At 37.7% G+C, this 17,595-nt stretch overlaps 1 protein-coding gene across 1 annotated transcript in view; it reads right to left on the bottom strand.

The window, feature by feature from the left end:
- Positions 1-6,120: 6,120 nt before the first annotated feature.
- The window catches only part of Pkia (cAMP-dependent protein kinase inhibitor alpha), a 98,885-nt gene continuing 87,410 nt past the window's right edge, over positions 6,121-17,595 (bottom strand). Inside the window, exons 3-4 of the mRNA XM_045144267.1 lie at positions 13,426-13,603; positions 6,121-9,543 (exon numbers count right to left, since the gene is read on the bottom strand). Coding sequence (XP_045000202.1) covers positions 9,464-9,543; positions 13,426-13,576 — 231 coding nt within the window. The 5' untranslated portion in view covers positions 13,577-13,603 and the 3' untranslated portion in view covers positions 6,121-9,463. The remainder of the gene's footprint in view (positions 9,544-13,425; positions 13,604-17,595) is intronic.

The raw sequence follows: 17,595 nt of genomic DNA, 5'->3' as shown, positions 1-17,595 counted from the left end.
GAAATATACACACACAAAAGTGAACACTTTCTTAATTTAATCCTTGCAAAACAGAGTGTGGTATATGGTTGTGTACTACACAGTGTGGTATCCAAGAATCTGAACTTTAGGTGAATATATATATGCAAGCAAGGAGTGAGAGGGAAAGAAGGAGAGAGAGAAAGAGAAGCACATTCCAGGGCCTTTTTCCACTGCAAACTCTAGACACGTGGGCCACTCTGTACATCTGGCTTTACATGGGTACTGGGAAGTCAAACATCAAACTCTGGGTTGTCAGGCTTTGTAAACAAGTGGCTTTAACTGATGAGTTAGCTACCTCTCCAGCCCCAGACAATATATTTAAGCATTTAAATATATTGGGCTATTTTGATAATTTCTTTTTATTTTGAATATAGATACTAGAGAATGTAAAATTATGTTTAGCTTTATTATCTTATTGTACACTTCCTGTGTATTTGAAAAGTATATGTGCTGTTATAAGAGAAGACTGACAAGTTTTTGTGTGTGTATGAGCTATGTGGTGTTCATGTATTGTGTGTTTGTGTGTGTGCAGGTGCATGTGAAAGGCAGAGGTCAACACTGGGCAACTTCTTCAATTTCTTTCTGCCTTGTTTTTTATTATTTTGAGACAGGGCCACTCACTGAACCTGTAGTTCAGATTTGGCTAGAGTAGCTAGCTACCAATTCCCAGAGAGCCCCTGCCTCCTTCTCCCCAGCATTGGGATCACAGCCACACAGCTGCTCCTTGCTCTGTGTGTAGGTGCTGCACATCCAAAATCAGGAACTCCTTCCTACTTACGTGGCAGGCGCTTTACCAGCTGAGTCAGTTTTCCAGCTCTGACCTAAGTTTTAATCCTGGATTTGGAACCACAGAACTATGTGCCTTTGGGCAGACATGTGATTTCTCTGGGTCTCGAATTATCCATTTATTACAAGAAAAGTATGTTCTTATTTCAGAGAGTATGGTGAGAAGTAAAAGTGACATAACCAAGCACCTGATCCATGATAAGAACATAATGACACTATTCTGAGGCTGGCAAAGAACTTTTCCACCCCTCTCTATGGTACTGTCTGAAGAGTCATTTCCTCTTGAACTAAGTGTTCTCACCCAAGAAACACCGTCCCTTTAAAAATGGAGGAGTGGATCAGGGCATGAGTAGCATGTATGGGTAAAAGACAGTCACAACTGGCAGTAAAGAACCTCTGCAACTTCTCATTTTCCTTCTGCCATCTCTGGCTTGTTCAGCGGCTGACTTCTTAACCTTGAAGTAAGGCCAGCATCTGCTTTCATCTCTAGCCCTTTGCATACCTCAACAATTTAGCACCTACTTTCAGAGTTCTTTCCTTCCTGTGGCAAGCTTATTGGCTTGGGCCTCCCTATAGCTCAGTTTTGTGTGGGTCATATGTTGATGTCCATGCTCTTTCTTCTGACTGTTCTTGAACTGGCCTGGAAGCAGTGCTGGATGATATCAGACACACCCTCAAAGTTCATAGTAATCATCTGCTTCAGGTTACTAGGCTTTCCTCCACAGGGCTTAGAGTCCAAATCCTCCTGGCCCATCAACTCTCCCCAAACTTAACTCTTATATACTGTGCTCCATGTAAGTGCATTATTTCAACTGTATAACACCTTATTTTCATACCTGTGAATATAACTTTAGTTTTTCTTTGTTTCGGGGGGGGGGGAGATTGAGATAATTAGTTTCTTCTTCTTTGAAATCAATATTTAAAAAGAAATAATTCCAGCATATCCTTCCTATGAATTTCTCCTCAAAAATGTATTTGAGATGTCTCATATTCATCTCTTATTGCTTATAATATTTAGGCATTTACAAATACTCCTGCACTTCTATCATCATTTGTATTAATTGAACTCATTTTAAAATAAACCTTAGGTTCCCATGGCACATTGCCTTTGCATGTAGACAAAAGAATTTTATATAGAACTTGAACTAATTGACATTCAACAGACAGACAGACACACACAAATACACACGAATAAGGGAAGTTTAGGTCAAAAATATATTTTTTTCTCTTCTCCAATTGTCTCATTCTATCTCATCAGTAAGTCTATTATCTTGTGAATCTACTCAAATATTTGTTTTAGAACATTTCATTGCTTGTCTAATCCTCATTTTTATTTCTTAGCTCTCAGTTATGCATAGTGACTTAAAGTACCTCAATGGAAACATATTTTGTTGGATTAAGTCTCATAACCAACAGAAAACATCTCTCACATTTATTCTTCATATAAGAAGAATATTTTTCTCCTATAATTTTAATTTGCATTTTTATTTTCTCAATCGTGTATTTTAAGAGTCACATAAATGAGAATAATTTGAATTTTAGTTGAAAAAAGTGAATTTCAAAGAAAGTGGAATTGGAGAAAAAAGGTCTTTTTAAAGAGGGATGGATACATAATGAGGAAAAACTAAGAACACTAAGGGAGTGATGAGTCCTATGTTTTTTAGTTTTTATACTTTCAATTTTTATGACTTAAGTATTTCTATTGTACCATTTCAGTTTTCAATGGTTTATTGAATTCTTTTGACTTTCCCCAATTCTATCAGATAAATGTTTTAAAACTCTAAACACTAACTTCTTATTTCTTAGCCAATTTGGTGTTCTGTTGGATTTTTACACATATGATATGTGTGGGCACATGTATGTAAGTGGGTATGCCTTCACATACATGTGCATAAGCATGTAGGCCAGAGATTGACATCAGTTGTCTTCTTCAATCTCTCCACCATTATTTTCTGAGATGGAGTCTCCTACTGATCCTGCCATTCACTGACTGAGGTAGTCTAGCTGGCTCTAATGTCCCAGGAATCCACACCTCTGCCTTCCTAGTATTGGGATTGTAGGCATATAACACCTTGCTCATCTTGCGTGGGTTCAGCAATTTTACCTCAGGTCCTCAGACTTGTGCAGCTGAATAATCCTCCAACCCTGATATGTTGGATTTGATTTAGAACCATTAGAGAAGACAGACCCTGTTTATACATGTTGGGCCCTGAAAGGCCTAGGCGTGAGGCCTAGTGGAATTTCCTGAGCCTAGCTAAAGTTTGGCGACCTGTCTCTGGCCAGCTATGACTCAGCAGGATGCCTAAGGGCTTCTGGCCTGCTACTTCCTCGTGGTAATTGTAATTACCATTTCAATAGTTAAAGTTTACTATTGGCCCTTACCTCTTCTCCCACCCTAAAATCCCCGCCTTCATCCCCAACATGATATAGGCAACTGCTCAGAGTAATAAAGCGAGTTGTTCCTGCATTACAAAGACTCCCGACTCAGTGTGGTTTTTCTCCGTTGGCCAGGAGAGGTTTCTGAGTCGTCCCACGCTCATCATCCCCTCAACCCCTAGGGAGGAACCAGCAGGCCTGGTCCTTCCCTCGGCAGTACCTGTGCGGGAAGGAGCCCCGCATATACATTCACACCTTAGTTATGGTTTCACTTAAACATTTGCCCTTCGTACTCATGGTTTTGCTGCTAGAGGAAAATAGTTACCAAGTTCATGAATAAGCAGGAGACCCTACATTATATGAAATCAACCAGCCTGTCAGAAGCACAGACTTGTGCAATACTAGCAACCTTCTGTGGCTAACCAGCCGTTCTCTGACTGGACATGAGGCTTGCTCAGTGGGAGAGAACTTATGTCTGGTATTGGAAGCCAAGTCAGAATTCCATTGTCAGGAAACTCATAGACTCTAGTGGCAAGTAAGTGAAGGAAGAACTAGTCAAGAAAAATAAGGTGTGCATGTCTTGTCAGGCTGGTTGCTTTCATAAAGCTGTGTCTCCTGATGGCTCACAATATTGTTGGTCATTTCCCCTAGCAGCTCATATAGCACTTTTTTTTTTTTTTTTAGCACTATTTGGGCTAACCATCTGGGAACAAGCTTCCTTACAGATTCAGCCACATGTTTGTGTCAGCAGCATGTAATGTCTTCAGCAACAAGGCCTTTCCTTTTACCTTAGGCTGGTAATTCAGTGCTTTGATAGAAATCTGTCTTGTTTGGGGGACCTTATAGGTTTCTCTAATCAACAGATCAACATGGATTGTAACCAATTTCTGGTACTGGGAGTTACAAGAAAGAGCCAAATGTTTGAGTTAGGCTTTCTCCTACCCTCTTCCAGGTCCTTCTAACCATGCTTCTATTGAGGGTTATGTCTTTTAGTCTGCTCTCCAGGAAGAAGGTTTCTAGAGTAACAATTCATTTTGGATTTGGTTTTGGTTATATCTCACCCTGCTCTTCCATTCCTTTACCCCAAACTCTTCCATCCCTTTTATCTGTTCCTGGAGTTGTCTGTCAAATATGCCTGCAACTCAAGATGTTCCAGTTTAGGAACCACAAATGAGGGACAACATGCCGGGGTTTGTCTTTCTGTGCTTGTATGAGTTTGCTTAGTATGATCTGTTCTAAGTCTGAGCAGTTTCCTACTAATTTCATTATATCATTTTTCCTTAATGCTGAATAGAATTCCATTGGTATGTGTACCACATGTTCATTATCCATTCATCAAATGTTGGGCATCTGGATTGATTCCAGTTCTTAGCTATTGTGAGTTGAGCAGCTATAAACATACTTGAGCAAGTATCTTTGCAGTTAAGTATGGAGCTTTTAGAGGAAATGTCTAGTAAAGGAATGGCTATATTTTTAAAAAATAAAAATTTAAGTGGAAGTCAAATTTCAGAAGTATAATGAATAGGAAAAACATGAAAAGAGGGAGCATAAACCACCACTTTCAGAAATAGAAGTAGTGAAGAGGAAGAGGAAAGTTAAAACATGAAAAATGTGTGAAAAGGGATAAAATTAGTAAAAAAGACAGTGATGTACCTCACATTAAAATTATAAGAAAATTGTTTGATAAACTGAGGTGTAGGAATATAGTAACCAGGAAGATTAAGTAATTAAGTAGGAAGCTTCACCGCACCCTCCCCAGGACACTAAAAGACTTGTGTAGCACTCCTGTCTAAATGGAGTGGCCAACATTGAGTAACACTGTCAGACATTTTCACCATCACCAGAAGTTGACTAAAAACAAGGGAAGATGTTTGATGATCTTAATTTGACATACATGAGGGACGCACAGAAAGTAAATGACTTGTGATCACTAAGGAGAAAATGTATAAATAGAATCGAGCTGAGGAGGATGTTGAGAAATTGTTCATTTTGATATGGTACCAAAAGAGATTGGGAATAAATTCTATTTAGTAGGCTAGAGTCAGATAGTTTTGCTAGTTTGACTGTACTGTTGCCAAGATCTCCATTCTTAATATCCTAAATTAGACAGATGTAAGAAATACATACTGGAAGAATGTTTCACAGGTAGTGTGTTATCACTGTGGCTTGAGTAAGATGAATTGAATATTTATATTTTTTGGTGTGTTGGCTTACAATTTTTTGTGTCAATGGCTATTTCCACTGGTGTCTCTCATTGGTTTGTGCCTGTATGTAACAAAAGTAATATGAAGAAAAGAGACCACCACCTAGATAACAAAAGACAGTACTACCCCATCTCAAAATGTTCTCTACGAGACAGTGAGGCATGGGTGTCTGTGGAGAACTGAATTTTATTGCTTATTCATTTGATTGTCTAGCAGTGGGGTGGGCTATGTGAGTGCCTGAGCTCTTGAGCTTCTTGGTGACAGATTCCCATGGGATGCAGGTGTGGGCAGGAGAGAAAGCAGTGACTAAAAATCATGTATAAAGTTATTTTAAGGAAGATGAATGTGTATTAACTATATTTGTGTTGAAAACTGAGGAGTGTTTGAATACTTTTCATGGTATTTTGATAAACACTTCTCATACAGATAAATACTTCTCATACCCATAAATCATGTCTCTATGGATAAGTAAGAAGATAGGTGCAATGTTAGGTTTGAGATGCTGGAGGTGGAAAGGCTGGGGCAGAGGCACAGTTCAAGAACTGGGACTGCACTACTAGACTGGAATGCAGCAAGGGTTTCTGGAGTCCAGGCCAGTGAAGTGAAGCTGCAGGGCTGGGTGCACTGACCATGGGATAGCTGAGACCTCGGCTGTCTCTTTTCTATCTCCCAGCACCTGGTCTAGAATCAAGCATATAAGATATAATCAATAAATACTCTTGGTAGACTACAGTTCAGAAAAACGTGCTCCTTTTAATATCAGTTTATGTGAGCATGCAACATTGCTAAATACAAAAGTCATAGAAGCTCACAGATGATTTCAGAAGCTGCCACTCTTTTAATTAGAAAACAATTTAGGGCCATTACAACATCATAAATGATATCATTTTTTTGTTTTCACTTGTTGACTACATCTTTTTCCTCTATAGCTACAAGTTTCACTCACAAGCTTCGCTGCAGTTACATTTTTTATGTTTCCTCAGAGGAGAAACAGCAATATCATTTGCCTTCTAAAAGTGGTGCCTTGCTATGTCTGAGGAAGGCTCAGGAGTAGGGCCTGAACAGTGGGTCACTGTGCGGGTATTTTCTAAAAAATATAGGCCATAATTTCTGTTATGGCTTTGAAAAGCATTTTATCTATGAATTTTGGAAAAACATATGTTGGCATAATATACACTGGCTAACAAAGTGTTAAGTCTGACAACCTCATACTCATTGCAAATGAATACAAAACAAACTCAAGTCTTTATGTTTCAGGGTTTAAAAAAAAAAACTGAGTTAGCATAAAACATAGTAAGTATGACCCATGCTAAATGTATAATTTACATGCTAGAAAAATATCTTATAGGAAGTATACCCTTAATAGAGTATAATTAAATTTTCTTTTTGAAGAAAAATGTATATTTCTAGTATTTAGCCACATTTGTGTCATTAATCCATATCAGTAACCTTGGGAAAGGGAAGCCGCTTTTGGAACTCACTTTCCTCCTCTTGTTTACCTGTAAAATTTTCCATACAGAGAAACAAACTGTGGAAATGGCTTCACAATTATAGCATGTGGATTAAAAAATCTGGTGACAAACAAATATGGAATCAAATCTTAATTTAATTTAAGCTTTAAAAACCTACTTTAAATCGTAAGGGGCAAAGAGGTTAAAGCTGTGATTCTAGCTGGCATGTTGGAGGGTTGGCTTAGTGGGTGCTGGACAGTGATTACTTGGGACAGCTGGTTAACAGACTGCTGTTGCCTATTACCAGGTCAGTCTTGTTCCTTATCCTTTTTTCTGTCCTTAGAGATTCATTTGTAAGTGTTACTGACATGCAAGTACCACATTAAAATAAAAATGGGGAGATACTGTATACTTTTGCCAAGCAAAATTTGTAGTATGTGAGTATTTTAGAACGTCAATTTGTTTCTTACCAGTTTAAGAATGCTGTTGGGTTTGAATATAACAACAACAGAAGAACAGTAAGCGTTCAATCAAAAGCTCCATGACTTCTCAATTTAGCATTATTTATATATTTAAAGACAAGCATGGCACCACATGCATTAGTAATAGTATATAACACAAGGATATAAACTTTCCACATATACTCAGCACTGGTTCTAAACTTTACAAAATCACATATCACTTTGGAATTCCACGACTTTAACAAAGAGGAGAACTTCATATTCACAAGAAAGCTTTCTGGATAGTAAATGAAGACAGTGAAAACCAATTGTAGCAGTTGGATGTTTTAAAATGAGATTGTCTAAATAGTTCCTGGAACTTCTATTCTCACCTTTGAGTCTATTAATGAGTTGATTTGTTTAAATTTTTCTGGACATTTTTGCTGCTGCTGAGTTAGATAGAAGCACATCCTCTAGCAATTAATTTATACCTTTTTCATATATTCAGAGAGACACATTGTTAACAATATTTTTTTCCTGGAAAACATCTAGTCAGGGGCCAAGTGAGATTAATATACTATCAGTCAATATTAGTTAGTGAAAAAGTAATGTAGATGTAAGGATGGGCAGACTGCTTTTTCACCTACAGCTATAGAGAAAGGCTGGATTCCTGTCAGACCCACACACATTCCTGTTGAAATGCTGCTATATCTACTTCATCTGTATGTAACCCCAGGACTGCCATGGGAGTTCTCTGGTTGTAAAGACCTTCCACTGTTTTTGCCATTTCCCCATAATTCATGAACCATGGGCATATGTCTGGCCCTTTATTTATTACCACGGACAAATGATCTTATAACACTGAGCAGAGGGATTACACAGCTTAGGGAAACTTTCCATACAAGAACCATGATGTCAAAATACAGCATAGGCCATCAATAGCATCAATGAAATTTGGTTAGGTTCTAATAGTTATAATTATTGTATCAGAATGCAATTCACACCAAATATTAGGAAAAGTTTACAAACATTAAAAAGTGCATAATAACATTTGGATCTGATAGGGCTGAAGAAAGTCACACACATATAACAAAAATAAAAACACAACACAAGAGCTTCACTTTTGTGATTGGCATCCACCTGATGGGAGGAGATGACTTTCTCCATCCTGTTCAGCTTGGTGGGCAGAAGCTGTCTTCCAGACTCTTACAGTAGCACACAGCATTATTAGAAAATTCATTCCACACAGTCACATGTTTCCAGTTCTTAGTATTTTCTGGCTTTCCTTTTCTACTTTCTCAATTTTAAAAATTGAAATGTCAGTTGAGAAAATGTCTCCATTTGGGAATAGTAACAAAATTGACAGACTGAATTCTGGTCTGTGCAGATGCCATGCAGACTGAATTCAGATAATATTTACATTAATAGATATTTTCAAATGCCTGTATAATAAAGCAAAGGAGTCTTTATGAATCTGTTGGTATTAATCAATTCGTCAGCATACAGTTATCAAGAGGAAAATGTTTTGAAAAAGATGTGTGTTTTCCTCTATACACCATGACACTATGGAAAGTTAAAAATAAAAGGCAGCCCTTTTAAAAATTAGTGGTATAAAAATTCACAGTAATGTATATCATTTTGTTTTACATAAGCGATCAAAGAAGGGGCAGTGCTGAGCGGCTATACTGTACAATACAGAACAGTGTAATAACACAGAACTAACACACGGGTACAGAATGCTAAAAACAGTGCTTTCTGGATGGTTCATTTACTGGGTGAATATTCCAGCCAGAGCTATTTCAACTCTGGGGTTCAACCAACCCTTTGCAATTAGACACAATTAAATCCTCTGACATGGTGAGGGGCCAGATGCTACAGGAATCATCATCTAGATCAGTGCTACTCTCTACAAGCATTTCACTGTATGGTCAAGTGAAAGGATCCATACAAACATGGCATCCAAACACAGGCCAGTGATTTCAACCATTGCTAATGACAGAGGTAGAGAAAAGTCTGTCTGCAGCCACAGGCTCTGCCCCCGTTTCTAACATGACAATGAATAACTTCTGGCAATGCAGAGCAGCCATTTTCTTTTCCCCCTTTTCACTCATGGAAACGAATGCATCCTGGCAATGCCTGGAACTTTGCCACATTGTCAGGAGTTGGTGGAGGTCAAAGTGGAGTGTTAGCTCTCAGGTTTTGCTGCTTCTCCCTGGGCCTCCCCACTTTGCTCTGTGGCATTCCGCTGCCCGTCATCTTCACCTTCTGAAAGAGAAGACAGGAGAAGGCCAGGGGTGAAAGAAAAGATTAGATCAACCGACTCAGCATATCATATTAGGAACTCCAGACAAACTCTGAAATTCTCAATGAGAAGTAGGTTTTATTGGTAGTTCACCATAAAGAAAATAGTGTATTGTTTCAAGGCTTGGCTTCTGCTGTGACATGAGGATAGCATGACCCCCAAAACAAGCTGGCGCTGGGGACATGGCTCAGTGCATAAAGTACTTGCTGCTCAAGCATAAAAGTACCTGTGTCGTGTCCCCCAGAACCTACATAAAAGTCAGAAACCGGGCTGGAGAGATGGCTTAGCAGTTAAGCGCTTGCCTGTGAAGCCTAAGGACCCCAGTTCGAGGCTCAGTTCCCCAGGTCCCACGTTAGCCAGATGCACAAGGGGGCGCACGCGTCTGGAGTTCGTTTGCAGAGGCTGGAGGCCCTGGCGAGCCCATTCTCTCTCTCCCTCTATCTATCTTTCTCTCTGTGTCTGTCGCTCTCAAATTAATAAATTTAAAAAAATTTTAAAAAAAAGTCAGAAACCATGGTGGCCTCAGTAACCCCAACACACTGATGGCAACATGGAAGGCAGACAGTGAGAATAAGATTCTGTCTCAAAAGAGGTAGAAGGTAAAACTTCACCAGGATGTTGTTCTCTGGCCTACATCCACATACTGTGGCATGTACATCTGCACTCTCACACATAAACACACACACACCAAAGAAAGAGAAAAAAAAATGTTCCCAGTGACTGATTAGAACTCATGGCCAGCTCATATAGCAGTTACTCTAAGTAAAACATCACACATAATAAGAGCATGTTCTAATTTGAAGAAATATGTAAAAATTACCTTTTCCATTATCTATAGCATTGAGGTTAACTCATCTGGTTTCCCAAAGATATTAGTTCAAATAAATAAACAATGATAATTGAAGAGAAAAGGATGTTTAGACAGTTTCTTTTCCAACAGTTCAAATAGTCTATGGTCTGCCCTCAAGATCATATATATAATTCCAGTCAAACCACCTCCTTGAACCTACAGCTATAATCTTAGTGGTTCAGCACAAGAAAATTGATCAATGCTTTTACAAAGTCGCTTTAGGAGTTCAAGCTGTATTCAATTCTTCAAATACTTGCAGGTGTCACTTGTATACTGGGCAATCATTATGGATGGGTAGCATTTTGGGGTTTTACAATAACATGAATTATATTAGTATTTCAAGTTTATAATAATTCAATAGATGCAGGTAAGTAGACTAGCCTATTGCTTAGAAAGTAATGTTGAAAGAACTTGTTCTTTTTTGCTGCAACAAGGCCTCTGTATCCATTGTTATCCTCCTTCCCAATTTCTAGATCGTTGGGATTAGAAGTGTATACCTCCATGTTCAGTTTTATTCTGTTTTCTTAAAATATAGATATAAAACATCTTACCCTATTCCAGTGATATTGCATCTTTCAGGAAATTAAAACCTGTTATGCATAAAAACCATATTTTGTCTTAAATCACTATCAAAGTATAATGCAGTTATAGATTTTTTTATACATTATTTTTATTATTATTAAAGACTTGAAGAAGCTTTCAAGATTGCAGATGGCCTGGATGTGAGATGTATATATAAGCATGCAGTAACAACTTGAGAAACAGAGAAGCTCTTGATAACCAAAGGAAGGAAGGCAAATTAGGGCAGTGCTCAGATAGCAAATAATAATGGATAAAAGTGACTGCATTAAATAAAAAAATTAATGATCTGCCTTCTAGAGGCCTGGGACTTCCTGGTGTGGATGTCAGAGAATAACCCTTTTGTCTTCCACATGTTTACATAAGACAGAGTCTCTCATTGAATATAGAGATGACATTTTTAGGCCAGAGTGAACGGGAGCCCTAGTTATTCTCTGGTCTCTTTTCTCCATGGGACTGGGATTAAAAGCATGCCCCGCCAGTTCAAGCTGTTCACTAGAGTACTGGAGAATCAAACTCCATGTAAATTAGTCCCTTCAAGTGCTCATGCTTGCCCAGTAACTTTCATAGCCTCTGAGCCATCTTCCCTACCACCCATATTTTCTATTTTAGCCTTTCATATAGTAGTTTTATTACTTAAAAATCTTTGTACAATGAAGTCAGTGTTATTGATAGTCTGGTTCTAGACTTTATAATTTGAAGAAACAAAATTTTACCAGGTCTTTGGGAATTGCGATCAGCATGCCGACATGTTTAAAAATGAAGACACATGGAATCATGAAAATGTTTGAACTTTTCAGATGATATAATGTACTTAATATAAACTTATTTCTATTCTCACATGTATTTTTTCAAATTGCATTTATTATTTTATTTATTTATAATAAATTAATATATTCTCTTATATAAGGTCTTGAGACTAAGAATTCTCAATGTCAGGCAAAACACAAAAAGAAATGAAATTTTATCATGAATGAAAATACTCTACTATAAGGATTGATTAAACTAATAAAGTTATTTAAAACATAATATTCATATAAAAATAAAAACATATATAAATCTTGTAAAATAAATTAAACATCCAATCATAGAAAAATATGTTCACTTATTCCATGATGCTTAAACAAATAATTTCCTATAGTCTTTCTCAGAGAGGCATTAAGAGTTAAGTGTAAGAACTAACTGTGGAGAAGCAATGGGAACAAGGGTATATGTAGTGATGTCAAGGTTTCATTATTTCAAATTCAAAGGATCTGTCTGTGACCTATTGATCTTTAGTTGTTGAAAAAAAGCTTTTAACATGTACATAGTCTGACTCAGTTTCCAACAATATGAAGGCTTTCTCAGAGAAATTATGAAAGTGAAGCCATATTGAATGTGTCAATGTGGAGTCAGAAACTAGGAGCATTTAATTCACTGTGTACAAACCTTGTGGTTCCTTATCCCTTTTTCCATTTAATGGTTATTTTTAACCAGTTCCCTCAAGCAAACAGATACACCTTTGTTATATACAGAGGCTATACAATGTTTTCAGTGGATGAGAGAACTGTTAAAAGACATATTCTAATACTCAGAAGTAAAGCCACCAAATATCTTAATATATTAAACTGCTTTTTTTTCTACTAATGAAGTTAGATTGCTTGGATAAGTGATATTTTTCACAAACCTGTTCAATTATAAAAATAAAACAAAAAGACAACTTTATTTATGAATTATATAAAAATTTATTTACATTCTCAGTAAAAATGGTCTTAGGGACATGTCTCTTTTGAGATAGTTTTTAAACTAAAGGACCACATGACTCACTTATGAATCTGTTTTAGAATCTATTAAATTTGAGATATGGCCAACATTATGAATAGCACAAGACTCAACTTTGTTAACATTTCTATGTAAGCAATCTCAGTGGTTTTATAAAAAGTTATTATTCTCTTAAAATCATCCTTTAAAATCTTTCTCCCTCTTTGTCTCTTTCAAATAAATATAGAACATATTTTCAAAAATATTTCCTTGAGAGAGAGGGGTGGGGGAAGGGAAAGAAAGGGAAAAAAAAGAGAAAATTAGTGTACCAGGGCCTCCTGCCACTGCAAACTAATTAAAGATACAAGCACCACTTTGTGCATCTGGCTCTATGTGGATACTGGGAAATTGAATCCAGGCCATCAGGCTTTGTAAACAAGTGCTTTTAACCACTGAACCATCTCTCTGGCCCTAAAAATACTTTTATAAAAGAGAAGTCATTGAAAACAGGGAATGTGATTAAGAGACTAGTGCCAGGCTTTAATCTTGGCCTGAACTATTTATCACTATCAGGTGACTTTGATAGAAAGGGATTTTATGCCTTAAACCAACTTGGAAAATGCCTGGATCTAAGGAAATCCCATTTTCCTATAACGGTGTGCATCAAGAAACTCACCTGTCTTGTTTATATCAAGACCAGCTAATTTCAAGGCTAATTCATTGCTGTTGCCACTTGCAGAGGAAACCAGGATATCATGTATTGCATTTCTTCGACCTGTTCTTCCAGAAGCAATGAAATCTGCATATGTAGTTTCCACATCAGTCATTGCTAACAAATATCCACATAGCAGGAGCTAGAAGAGAGACACATTGCTACATGAGTTATGATGGTAGTTGGTTTACAATATGAAGGAGAAGTAATTGTCTTATTTCTAAGTGGTGCTTTGATACTTGTCTGAAGCAATTATATCAAAGGTCAAGAACTTGTGTGGAAGGTAAATGGTAACTGGAGTTTGAGAATCGTATGCACACTATATGCTAACCACAAATCTTTCCCTTACAATGTAAAATGGTCAAAGACTATACATTTTTAAGATTTGTACTAAACTTTATTTACCAAAACAGATTTAGCGCACTTGCTGTAATTTTAGTTTTAAAATATTTTTATCATTTATTTGAGAGAAAGAGACAGAGAAAGTATGGGTACCCTGGGGCCTCCTGACAATGCAAACGAACTCCAGATTCATGTGCCACTTTGTGTACCTGACTTTAGGTGGGGACTGTGGAATTATAGCTGGGGTCATCAGTATTTGCAAGAAAGCACCTTTAACCACTAGACAATCTCTCTAACTCACCATAGTTTCTTGCTACCTGATTAGCATCATAAAATTCTCTTTCTCTAATACCATGCTATTAATGCATCAGAGACGAGGTGGGGGTGGATTCAAATGGAATTGTTCTAAGCTAGAAATAGTTAACAAGTGTATTATGTACAGAAAGATTAGGAGTATCTGAAAAGTTGACCAAATCCAGTTTTCCTTCTATCATCATCCTACACAAGTGATTATGAACACTACAAGCATTTCAATCCCAAAAGACAACTCCTATGTTTCTCACACAAGTAATTGCATGAGATGAAGAACATACTCCTGGGCTGCAGAGATGGCTCAACTGGTAAGGCACTTGCCTATAAAGCCTAATGACCCAGGTTTGATTCCATAGTACCCATGTAAGGACATAAAGATATATGCACAAAGAGGCTCATGCATCTGTAGATCATTTGCAGCAGCTTGATGTCCTGGCATGCCCATTTTCTCTGTCTGTCTCTCTTCTCTCTCTTTCTGCTTGCAAATAAATAAATAAATAAAAATATTTAAAATAAGCATACTACCTTCGTCTTGAAATACAATTTTTTACAGGCAGGGAAAGGGAGTTTTCCCAATTAAAATCTGTGACACTTAAAGATTGCTACAGTTTAGGTACTGAATGGTCCCCAAATGCTCATGTACTGAACACTTAGTCTTCACTCCATGGCATTACTGGGAGGTAAAGTCACCTAAATGAGGTGGAACCTGGTGGCAGGATGTTGTCATTAAGAAGATGCCCTTACATGAGATGCATTAGGGTCCCTGGCTTTTCCTCTTCTTTATCTTCTGTCTGAGCACTTATGATGAGGTAGTGTCCCATATGGCTCATAGCATTAAAACCTACCAACTATGAATTGAAACCTACAATATCACCAAAAAATAAACCTTTCCTCCCCATTAGTGGATCATCTCACCTATTTTGTCGTAGTAAATGCCTGGAATTTGGGCTGTGGTCTTTGCTCTACCACGGTCATGGAGTGAATTGCAGAAAAACATTTTACTTACTTGTCCTTAACTGTTAATTAGTAAAGAAGTGTGGCTGGATAATGTGACGATTAATGTCACTCAAGCAAGAGCATTAAAAACAATGGTTTCTTAAAACTACCTTATACCTTATTTCAAAAATTTAGAATTTGGAAATTTTCCAACTTCTTTTCCTCTCACACTTAGTGGATTGATTCTTCACACTGACTCAGTCCTTAACACTTTTTATTTCAGTTTCCTCCAAGGCCAGGCTGTGGGTGTCATGCAGCATTTTGAGAATGTCCACCAGGACATCCTTTTCATCTATGTGGTCATTGTTTCCTACCCTTGCTTCACAGCTGGGAAACCACCATAGTACACTTTCTGTGATCTCACTTCTGGGAGGCTGTTTCAAGAAAAAAGTGACAAAATTGTGCCAGTTGGCTCAAAGAGAAATTTCTGACTCTATTATTAGTACACATTCAGAAATTGTTTTAGTCATCTCTATTTGACTCTTCCTCATGCTCTGCTCTGCGGGAACAATTCCCAGCCCTTTTCAGTTGTACACAGGCACCACCTGCTTTCCACGATGACTTCAACCTCTGAGAAGATATAGTGCTTCAGTTGCAAGCTCTTTCATAGTCGTTCCTTTCCGCCCTCTCACTGGATTTTCTTCTTTTTAAGACCTGGTGCTCATTTTATTTGACTCCACCTCTAACACTAGCATGCCTTTCCATTAACAGGATACACTTTCTTTTCATACATTTCTGTTTATCGCTCTCACCCTGATATGTCTAAACATGGGCCAGAAATTTTTGGTTTTGGTTTTATATCAATTACATTTCTAGTCTATCTAAAATTCTATTGCCAGAGTCATCTTGTATCATTTTGAAAAATTAATAAAGCCATATGCCGAGTATACAGAATACATTCTGAAGACGTTAATATTCCTTTTAATACCTTAAAAGGTCCATGAGTTGTTTTTACTTCAACACTCACTCTCATGCTGGGTACACGATATTTTTAGAGCCTGTTATTCCACTGGAATGCTTTTTCTCAATAAGATAGCATATGAAATGAATTTAGCTCTCAAAATTTAGCCCAAACCTGACATCTCTGCTCCACTTTTCCCTGTGTCTTCAGGCAGCAGTCTATGAATCAGTACAGGGCACTGGCTCCATAGCTAGCCTTATGGTGACCTCTCCTTCTAGATAGATTGAAGACTGTAGCAAGATAAACACTGAGTAATGAGAGGGTCAAAATACTACATATTTTCCTTTCATATGTGAAATAAAGATTTATATAGGGAGCTGGGCGTGGTGGCACACGCCTTTAATCCCAGCACTCGGGAGGCAGAGGTAGGAGGATCGCCGTGAGTTAGAGGCCACCCTGAGACTGCATGGTGAATTCCAGGTCAGCCTGGGCCAGAGTGAGACCCTACCTCAAAACCACAACAACAACAAATAGAAGGAACACCATGTGGGCAGGAAAGGGATGAAGGAAAGATGGAGGAGGCCCAAAGCAGACAACAGGTAGATGAAAATACAACAATATACAATTATGGAAATACCATAACATAACTCATTGTTTTGTATGATAAGTAAAGTGTAACTTAAAAAATGGACTTCACTTTGTTATTATTTTCATCATGTACAGATTCTAACTCAGTCAGTGCTAAAATAGTGTGATGAATCAGAATGATGAACAAGAAAAAGGCATTCCAGTCACCTTTCCATCAGTAGCCACCTTCCATCAGTAGCCACAGAGGACACACCAGCTTCCTGCTGAATCCTCAAAGTTTATCTACTAGAAAGTAGATGTTACTATATATGAGAATCTGAGTAGCATATAGTTCAAGTTGTGTACCCATCTTCACTTAGTTACTGAAGTTTCTGGAACTTAAGTCCACAAAGCTCCAGCCTACTTTGTACTTTACCAGACTGCTTTTGAGTCAGTTGCAGTCTATATACAGACTTGACCTTGAAAAGCTCAACCATATTAGTTATAAAGATATTTTTATCAACTCAATGGCCATCAGCCATCATAAAATTTAATTTCTAGATTACTATGGAGGTTTACAATTGAACAAGTACATCAGCATGGCAAATATATATATCCTTTACACATTTATAAACATACACACACACCATATATATAAAAATTTAGAGAAATAAGTTCTGTCTACAGTCAGTTCCATTCTTAGACTCTGTGGTGGTTAGAATAGAATAGATGGCCCCCAATATATTCAGTTGTTTGTAGTTTGCATCTGCTGGCTACCTGTCTGGAGGCAATGTCACTGGGTGATCTTAAGGTGTGGTGGTAGGTTTCCAATTTCAATCTAAAGGTATGCAAAGTGTGCCTAGCTGGAGTTCCTGAAGTGTGTTATGGCTTTTGACCTTTAGCCTTGTGCTTCTCTCTGTCTGCTTGTGCCTGTGAAGGCAGGCCAGCTTCTTCTGCCATTATGGAACTTCCCCTGGATCTGTAAGCTTCAATAAAGCTCTTCCTCTATAACTGTG

Source organism: Jaculus jaculus, chromosome 2 (assembly GCF_020740685.1).
Source record: "Jaculus jaculus isolate mJacJac1 chromosome 2, mJacJac1.mat.Y.cur, whole genome shotgun sequence".
Classification (NCBI taxonomy): Eukaryota; Metazoa; Chordata; class Mammalia; order Rodentia; family Dipodidae; genus Jaculus; species Jaculus jaculus.
This window is presented reverse-complemented; position numbering and strand designations above follow the sequence as displayed.